At 40.6% G+C, this 9,698-nt stretch overlaps 1 protein-coding gene across 1 annotated transcript; it reads left to right on the forward strand.

The window, feature by feature from the left end:
* The first annotated feature begins 958 nt into the window (after positions 1-958).
* On the forward strand, positions 959-6,941 carry Lsm8 (LSM8 homolog, U6 small nuclear RNA associated). Its single transcript, XM_075953660.1, has 4 exons — positions 959-1,107; positions 2,055-2,095; positions 4,507-4,634; positions 6,443-6,941. Exons 1-4 carry the CDS (start codon positions 1,077-1,079, stop codon positions 6,531-6,533), a joined length of 291 nt encoding a protein of 96 aa, XP_075809775.1. The 5' UTR covers positions 959-1,076; the 3' UTR covers positions 6,534-6,941.
* Positions 6,942-9,698: the final 2,757 nt, after the last annotated feature.

The following is a 9,698-nucleotide window of genomic DNA, read 5'->3' on the forward strand; positions in this document are numbered from 1 at the left end:
TCTTTTAGTTCTCCAAGTTTGATGATTCAATAACTGTCATTTTCTCCAATTACCAGAAAGTAAAACCAAGGCACGGAGAGTTAAATCATTCCAAAGCTCTAATTCTTCAGCTAAGAAAGACTTTTAAAAACAACAAAATACTGCTTTCCCCCCTCCCATTATTAGGTGTGCGGATTCCTCATTTCCAATCTTTAAGTGAAAATGCCATAGCTATGGTAGGATCTAAGTAAACTCAGGTCAAGAAGAGTTGCAGTGACTTACAACAGGGACATCAATTAACAGGGACAGAATTAGAATCCTGTCTGGTGCTTATTTTACGTTTTTCTAATTGGTTCTTTACTCCTAGAATTTCACCCCAGGGAATGCTGAGCCTGTATATCAATGAAAAGGTGACCATCTACGTCCTAAGGGAGGTTCATACACCTTTACCTATTTGAATTTCGTTTTTAAAATTCAGAATACACAAGCATCTTATAAGAAAAAAAAAAAAAGGTTGGACTCTCCGAAAACGTACATCATGTGGCTCCAACAAGCTCACTTTGTACTTTGCGCCATTCGCCTGTTTGAATTTTTTGGCTCCTGCTGGAGAGCTAGAGCTCCCTCTACCCGGCACCCACGTTGCCTATGAGAACAAAGAAGCTCTCCTCCTCCCCCAGTCGCCGAGGAAACGTCTCCTCTCGGGCGTCTCCGGGAACGGCGTGTCTTCGCACACCGCCATCAGCAAGGACCGCGCTCCCTTCCCCGCGTCTCCTTCCCCTCGGCTCGCGCCCTCCCGCCTCTCCCTCCACCCACCTCCACGGAGAGCCCCACTTCCGCCTCTCCCGCCTTCGTCTGGCTCCTCCTAGCGACCGCTACCCGGAAGTCCGGCGGAAGCACACGCACACTACTCAGCACCGCCCCGCTTCCTGTTTGGTCGGCTCCTCTTGATTCGTGATTGGCTGCCGCTAAGGCCTCGCACGTCTCGCGGTGTTTGTATCCACGAGCGGGCGCGAACCGGGACGTGTTCCTGGCCGGTGGCGTCTCGTCTCCTTGTTACCGGCTCGTCTTTAATTCCCGGGACCTCCGGGCCCAGCAGCATGACGTCTGCCTTGGAGAACTACATCAACCGTATCCTTGGGCCGGGGCTGCTACGGCTCAGGCCGCGGCGGGGGGCCGGGGAAGCCGGGGAAGCCGGGGGCGGGGTCCGCGGTGGGGTCCTGCGCACGGACCCGGGGCTTTGCCGTGCACATCACAGACCCCAGTGTCTTTAGAAGTTTCCCGCAAGTAGCCTTCCCATTGTAGTTCCAGATTCCCTAAGGCTCGTGTGTTCCAGCATTGGGAATAAGGTGAAGTTTTTTCCTCAGGCTGTCAATGTGGAGGTACTCGCAGGCTTGCTGTTCGGAAGTAATACAAATAGAAAGACGGTTCTCAAATTTGAATTTCGGGCCCCATGCCTCCACTTTAACTGTCTATGCGATGGCGTTAAAAGAAAGCTTGTAATTGTGATGGGGTTTAGTGAGACGCAAGTGGCCTTCCAGAGCCCGAGTAAGATTTAGATTAGAACTTCTGCTTTAAAGTCAGGACGGAAACAGTGCATCGAGTCTATGTACAAAGAAGAAACAAGTTAAGTACAGAGAACTTTTCATGATGTCAGGATTATAACTTGATAGCAGCAATTATGACCAGGTCTTGGATTAGAAGCGTCTTAACATGCTTAAAATGATGCAGCGTTGATAAGAACGCATCCAATTTTTATTTCAGAGGTGAAGAAATGGATCTAAGAAGGGAAGGGATTGTCGTGCTCAGTGTCAGATTAAAACCCTTGTTGTTTAAACCAGGGTCAAACGTCACAGACTCTCTGCCCTTCTCCCATTTGATGAACCGTTTTCTAGGTAGAATTGAAACAAGTTTTTTAAAGAAGCTTTTGCCCTTATGAGCAGCGGCTGTGTTGAATCTTAATTCTCCCACTTTTTTTTTTCTTTTCTTTTTTAAGTAATTTGAAACCATTTCCTTACCAGGCTGAAAGTTTTCAGTTTGTAATCTCTAAGAAATACTGTCCTTAACTCGGTTCTCAGGAACTGTTGCTGTTATCACTTCTGATGGGAGAATGATTGTGGTGAGTGGCATTTTCCTTTTCCTTTTTCCTGTGGGCTTCTTGAGGGTGTATTTGAAGTGCCATTTCTGATCTAATGTTCAGGCAACACAATATAACCTAGATTCTAGTGTTCTTATGATTCAGCTACTTTGACAGACCCTCTTTCTTGACTGCTAGTCCAACATCGCAATTAAACCTTAAAGACTTGGACTCTGAAATGCAGAGGTGTAATAAACTGACTCTTTCATTCCCATTCCATTCCTTTTGTTTATTTTAATTTAGAGCTCTTTAACGATTTGTGTGTTGTGTATATGCTCTTGTAGGTTGCTTAACAGTGTGGAGATCCAGTCTGAGGAATGTGTATTCTATGATTTTATTGTTCTTCTAAAATAACGAGTGTGATTTCAGAAACTAAATTAACTATGGCTTCACTGGGGTATGATCTTTGGGACCCGTGCCTCATCTACTATCTCTGTAGTATTCCTTGCAAGACTAATTTAATCCCATGTTTTCCTTATAGGTTTATTTTTACTCCTGTTTATGTGTGTGTCTGTGTGAGTGTCTGCCATGCATGTGGGGTTATACTACACAAGGAGCCAAGAAGCGTTTGTCAGATCCACTGGAGCTGGGTTACAGGGAGTTGTGAGCCACCCTGTGTGGATGCTAAGAAGGATCCTTTGGAAGAGCAGTATATGCTCTTATCCACTGAGCCATCTCTTCAACCACTTCCTTTTCTTCTCAGTCCTTTTGATTCTTCTTACTCCTTAGTGAGCAATCCCAGTCCAAGGGATAGACTGCCGTACACTAGATGCATGTGCTCTGTGCTAGGAATTTTTGTGTTCCTTAGTTTGCAAACAACCTTGTGAAGAGTTACCACCTTATAGATGAGGATCCAAACTTAGAAAAAAAGAGTTACTTTTCCAGAGATTCAGTATAAAGAGTAACAAAACTATAAAGTGTTGTAAATTGTGTTTTATTCCAATGCCAAGGTTACTTCCCTTGTTCTTAATAAAGGAGGCTAGTGTGTAGGTTTTCTGTTGTTTGTGGTAGTGGTGGTGAGTGCACAGTCTGAATTTTGTCAGCCGAACAATTAGGAAAGGGTCATTAGGAATATACTACTTTCAACAGGCAAGAAGTCTGTTGCTGTTAACAGGTAATTTGCAAGAGCTGATTTTTGAAAACCTCATGTTTATAAATTTCTTATTTCTGTTAGAAAATGCCTATAGAAAAATCTAAACAGAACCATTGTGTTGACATTCAGTAGTTCTGTCTATATCACGTAGTCACCTGATAAAGCTTTTGCATGTGTAATGAAGGCAAGAGGACCTTTATAGGGATTTTTGATAACTGCCGTTGGTTGACTGCTATAGGAAATGATCTCAATCGTTTTTCTTCCCAATTTCTAGATTCCAAGTTTCTTTTTAGTTCATTTTGATTTTTTATGATTATGGCTTTCAGAACATGGGAGTTTAATGGTGAACCCAGAGATTAACCAGCAAAGTCCAAAATAAGATATTTCTTTAGAAACTTATTTGTGATAATACATTTTGCTATGGCCACACAATTATTTCTGATTATTTCCTTCAACTTTAGTTTCTGATTATTTCAGTTCTATATATGTCTTTTGTAATATTAAGAGAATTCAATAATACATGCATACAAGTTACAATATTAGCAGCAAAGATGTACTAAATGTTAGGTGTAGCTACCATGTGATTTTGTGTGTATTTTTAGAGTAATTTCTGAAAAGTGCTGTTTATAACAGATTATCATTGTTACTTTGTGATCTGGCTCTGGAGCTTGTCTCATTTTTCTGTACTATTTATTGTCCATAAAATCTTGAACCATGGTTTGATTTCTGGAGCATCAGGTAGGTTTGTTATTTGAAATGAGCAAAACACAGTACTGTCACCATGGTGAAGGAAAGTCGAGGTAATTTGTGTAGTGGGTTCCTCTAGCCAGTGCCTTTCACTAAGAAGTAACATACAGTGAACTGTTATTTGGCTGGTTTGTAGTTCTCCTTATTATTAAGTTAAAAAAGTAAATCATTTTCTCTCAATCGTGTCCTATTTTAGTTTCTGCTCTATTGTACAGTGCTAGTTCCCGGACTATGTGAGTTTCCTTACTTGGAAATACTAGTGCCTGGCTATCCTTTGCAGCTGTACAATAGTCGGCTTTGTACAGGTTTACCCCATCATAAAACAAGTAAGAGGTAAGGTCTGTGTCATGGGCTACTTCTGCACTGGAGAGACATTGTGTTTGCTCCTGGGCGTACATGAAGACACAAGTACTTAGCTGACAGCTGAAATGGTTGTAAGTTTGATCTGCATATTCAGAACCAGAATATATATATATTATCTATCTATCTATCTATCTATCTATCTATCTATCTATCTATCTATCTATCTATCTATCTAATCTATTTTTTTCAGGGAACACTAAAAGGTTTTGACCAGACCATTAATTTGATTTTGGACGAAAGCCACGAGAGGGTGTTCAGTTCTTCACAAGGAGTTGAACAAGTCGTATTAGGATTATACATTGTGAGAGGTGACAACGTGTAAGTAAAATAAGTCATTTTAGTGAAGTTACGTTCTCACTCCTGGTGTGCTTGTGTTGTGGAAGAGAGATTTTCCCCAACCTATATGATGTCATCCAAATGTAATAGAATTGTGTATTCATCTGTTTTGTAGATATAGCTTATCTTATATTTGATTTATACTTTTTATGTTGAAGTCGTTACTTCACAAACCAAACATTTACCTACTGAGACCTCATTTGTGTTTACTTAATTGAGAGATGGCCTTTGAACCTCCACTCTTGTGTGTGCAGAACAGGCAGTCTGTCACTATGTTCTCCAGCTCTCTTTCTTTTGCACTTTGAGACCAGGCTTTCCAAAGTTGCTTAGAATGCCTTGAATTTTAGATCCACCTTTTATCACAGCCTCTGAGTAGCCTAAACCACACGTGTGTGTGTTTTGTGTTTGTGTGTGTATGTAGTGTGTGTACATACTAATAGGAAAGTGGCCTGGGTACGCCCAGAAAGGAACACCAAATTGTTCCTTAAAGAAACTTTTTAACATTTTGGAAAATCTCTTTAAAAATCTCCTGTTTGAGCTATTTTTGAATAATTCAGGTTCATTTAGCTGTTTTTACTGAAGTGGATATACTTAACATGTCCTGTGAAAACCCATTGTCTGGTTGAATTTAATCTAATTTGAGAATATCTTAGAGGAGGCAGTTTGAGAAAGACTGCAGCCATTTTGAGCGGTGCTATTCAAAATAATCTTTTTCTGATGATGGATGTCTTAAGTATCAACATTTTCCAGTATTATATCTACTTGCTTTGAGTAGCTGTGATATTTGAAAAGTAGCTGGTGACCAAGGAACTAAATTTTAAATTTGGAGTTTTGGGGACCTTTTGTTTTTGTTTTTTAGTTTTGGTGATCTCCCCCCACCTCTTTTAAAGATGTAACCCAGACTGACTTCATTCTCCTTCAGGTTCCCAAGTATTAAGTACTGTAGGTCTAACCTGCTTACATAGCTAAAATTTACATTTAGTTTAAATGTTTCTAGAACTCTATGAAGAGTCAAAGTATGACTGCAGGACAGCAAGAGATGGTGGGTTGAAGGGATATGATAGGGATACTTCATTCATTTAATAGATTAAGTTTAATTCATTAGTGGATACCGTAAGTTTATCTTAAAATGGATATATGCTTTATTCTCTTAACTTTATTTCAAGTCTGTATTTGGGAAGTAGGTTGATTGATCCTTAATCAAATTTGGGTTTATGATTAATGAAATGTTCTCTGGAGATGACGTAGGAGAAATTATGATGTGAGTTGTAAAGCACGAGCCAGAGCAGAGGGTTCTTATCCTCTGCCCACAGCCGTATTGGTGTGGGACTCGTTCCTCTGTAAGAGTGCCTTCTGTCTGTGTTCAAAGATACCATACTTGAACATTCTCCCTAGGCCTGCTGGGCCTGGAACCTGCTTTTACGAGCTTGTGAAAACTCTTAAAATCTTAAGGATTCCTGTCTTGTTAGTAGCTTGCAGTTGCCCCGCGGGGGCATTTGTTTGGCTGTAAATAAAATGCAGTGGATCAGCCATGAGTTTTTGCAAGATCCGGTGTTCAACACTTTGCAGCATCTCTTTCCTACTGGTTCCTGTCACTTCACCTTCACATCGGTTCCTGAGTGTCGTGACTTACACAGCCATTCAGAGTTAGGAAGTGGTTCATGTTTGTACCGCTCTCTCAGGACCACATGTTTGGAAGAATGTAATAGGATGCAGTAGTTGATGGGATTGTAGAAATGCATGGAAGTTTATTTCAGCATTATTTAACTCTTTTTCCATGCTAATAATAGAGCGGTCATTGGAGAAATTGACGAGGAGACGGACTCTGCGCTCGACTTGGGGAACATCCGAGCAGAACCTCTGAACTCCGTCGCACACTGAAGACTCAGACTGCTTAGATGTCTGTAAATCCTGTACAGAAACTGCTTGTCCTGAAGATGATGTTGAGATTTTTTATGAATGTGTAATTGTGGATTTTGACTTTGTGTTGGTTCATTGTAATATGTAAATTTAAATATTTCTACATTTTTATTGGGAAACATTGCCTAAATTAATAAATGTGGTTGCCTAGTTTATTTTTCTACTAAATGGTATAAAACTCTTAAGGATCATTTTGAAAACTTTGCAAATACCATTGCTTTTGGTAATTTAATATTTATGGGAATTGGCTGTAAAAAGAACTTGGGCTATTATTATAACTTATACATGCAAATAATAGTAATAAAAGAGACACATTTCTTACCTTTTTTTTTTTTATAAAATAACTAGACAATAAATTGTCTTCTACAAGTATCTGAGTCGTACCTGAGATGTTTACCCCACTGCTCTCTAGATCTACGGTGGTTGAAAAACTTGGTCCTTAGGTCTAAGAGATGTGAATATACAATGTGGTTGAGTAGTGAAAAACTGCACGCTTAAGTTGCAACAAAAATGAATAGGAAAGAGTGACCAGGAGGAAGTCAATAAATCTTTAGATGCCCAGTAAGGTCCCAGAATTCAGTGTCTGAAATCAGATTCTGCATATCTTAAATACTGTTGTGCTGCTGAATCTTTTAAAAAAGCCTGGGGAATGTCTGCCGTTACAGGAGTTTTGTACAGTGTGGGTTTGACGTCAGTCCAGAGCAGTGCTCTGCCGTGTCTCCATTCGCTCGTTCCATTGAGCTGCTTTCATAAAGTTGTCTCAAAGAATTCATGGAAGCAGTGTTGGAGGTCGATTTCATAGTGTACGCATTTATAGTTTTATGTGTGGGCCAAAATGGGTATCTTTGGATCAAACAGGAAAGTGTGTATTATCTTGTAATTCAAATAAAATCAGTCTTTTTTTTTAATGGTTTCCATTTTTTAAGTGAAAGTGCAAGAATTTCTGTAAAGATGTAAATAGTAAACCTTAGACTTGAAAGGCCATGTGGTCTAAGGATGGTTGCTTGCCTCTGGTTACAGCATAAGCAACAGCAGGTAATAATTGCATAGATTTGGTTGTTTTCCCAGTAGAACCCTTTTCAGTGCAGGCAGGCTGATTTTGGCCTAAATGCCATAATTTTAATGACTTAGATACCTTAAGAAGGAAAGGATAATGGACGGTTCATGTAAGTTATGGAGTGGGTTCTTCGCAGAGTTCAGAGGTGAGTTTAACACTTTGTCAAAATTGATGCAATTCTTTGGGTTAATTAAAACACACAGGCCTTGTTAGGAAAGGTTGGGAAGTGCTGTAATGTAAGCTTTTATAATCCAATAAAATGGATGCAATGCAAAATGGATAAAGCAAGCGCCTTTAGAGACCGTGAGCCACATACGCTGTCTTAATACTCGGTACCTTAAATTTTGAAACTAGTTCCAAAAAGTAAGTCAGCTATGTATACTTTTTCAGAAAGTTCTTATTCAAGCACTCCATGTGAAGTTCACATGCCTTTCCCCGAAACTGTCATATTGTGTTTCCTGATTGAGACGAGATAAGACATCTGGGATGCTTTATTTTATAGAGGACCAAGGACTAAAAGGTGGTTTTCTGAGTATTCCTGAATGTACACGGCTCTTCGAATGCTCACAGCCACTTCACATTTGCTCTGGCATGAGAACTGTCAGGGAGCCACTAGGTTATATGCGCTGTCAAGGTTTTCATGTTACTTTATGAGGCTTATTCTGCAGTTAGTATTTTTTATAAAGAGCCTCAAGTTAGTTTTAACCTTTAATTGCTCCTGTGCTTTGTGATTCAAGGCAAAACTGAAAACCTCCTGATAATGAGTTAAAATGTTTCTTGGCAAGCTATTTTCATTAGAATTGCTTGGGGGCAAAACGGGACTTCATAAATTGAGGGCAAAGGCTTATATTCTTTGTAGTTGAGAATGGGTGCTGTTTTAAAAAATAGCTCAACATAATACGCTTTTAACTTAAATCACATTGTTAAGTGACTTCATGCTGGCAGTTTGGGTTTAAAAATACTACAGATGAATTTATAAAACACCACGAAGCCATATGTTGCGGGAGGTCCTCCCACTCCTCCAGCCTATCGCTGCTGAGATACCAGCCCCTTGGGGCGTGGTCTCTCTCCCTTTAAAAAAGCGGCCACTTCCCTCTCCTCTCTCTCTTCACTTCCTGCTCCGCCGGTGACTTGACTTCCTTCCTGGTTACGCAGAGGGCTGAAAGTGATCTGTAAGTTTTTCCCCTTTAAATAAATATCACCCTATTAATCATAATCCCAAATTGGCATTGTTTGTGACTTACGCCTTCATTTGGCGCCCAACGTTTGGTTTTAGAACCTCTCCCGGCTCGCAGCCGCGAGTTCGGCTTGGCGGCCGGAAGTTCGGCTTGGCGGCCGCAAGTTCGGCTTGGCGGGCGCTTGTTCAGCTTGGCGGGAGCAGTTGCTTCCTCAGCCGCTGCCTGTGGATTTAAACTCCACAGGCCCGCGAAGTCTCTGCCCGCGTGATTTGCTCTTTTCTGAGTCGTTTTCAAATCTCCCTTGCAAGCACAGCTCTTAAGTGGCGCGAACCAGAGCACGTGGTTGCTGAAAGCTGCAACCCCTCAGGGTGACTCTGTCACGTGGAGGCATAAGCGGCTTCCAGGTTGCTCTTCCCTACCCCTGGATTCTGGTTTCTGGTTCCATCTCTGGAATTGATTTAATTACATTTACTTTGTTGAGCAACTTACATTTTCCAGTTTTTAACAAATACTAGGCGGACTCTGAAACAGGACCGTGTTTTCGTCGAGACTTGGCAACAGCGCCACCTGCTGGATAATAGGTAATATGGCAGTTCTCGTTTCCAACGCGAATTTTACTGTTCTGGTTACCAATACAATGGGTTATATCATGCAAGGTTTATATGACTATGGGGATAACTTAATTTACTGGTTACTAGGTTTCAGTATTTTTTTGCATATTCTATCATTTAGGAAGATCATGGCACTCCTAAGAACCATACAATCTTTACTAGAAACTCATGCAGGTCAGGAGATTAAGGATTCAAAAGAGACAATAATAAAAAGACTTGAAATGATTGAAGAAATGATTGGAGCTGGTGAACAGAGTAATAAGGCACAAGGACAGAATAC

The sequence above is a fragment of the Microtus pennsylvanicus genome, chromosome 19, assembly GCF_037038515.1.
Source record: "Microtus pennsylvanicus isolate mMicPen1 chromosome 19, mMicPen1.hap1, whole genome shotgun sequence".
NCBI classification, from domain to species: Eukaryota; Metazoa; Chordata; class Mammalia; order Rodentia; family Cricetidae; genus Microtus; species Microtus pennsylvanicus.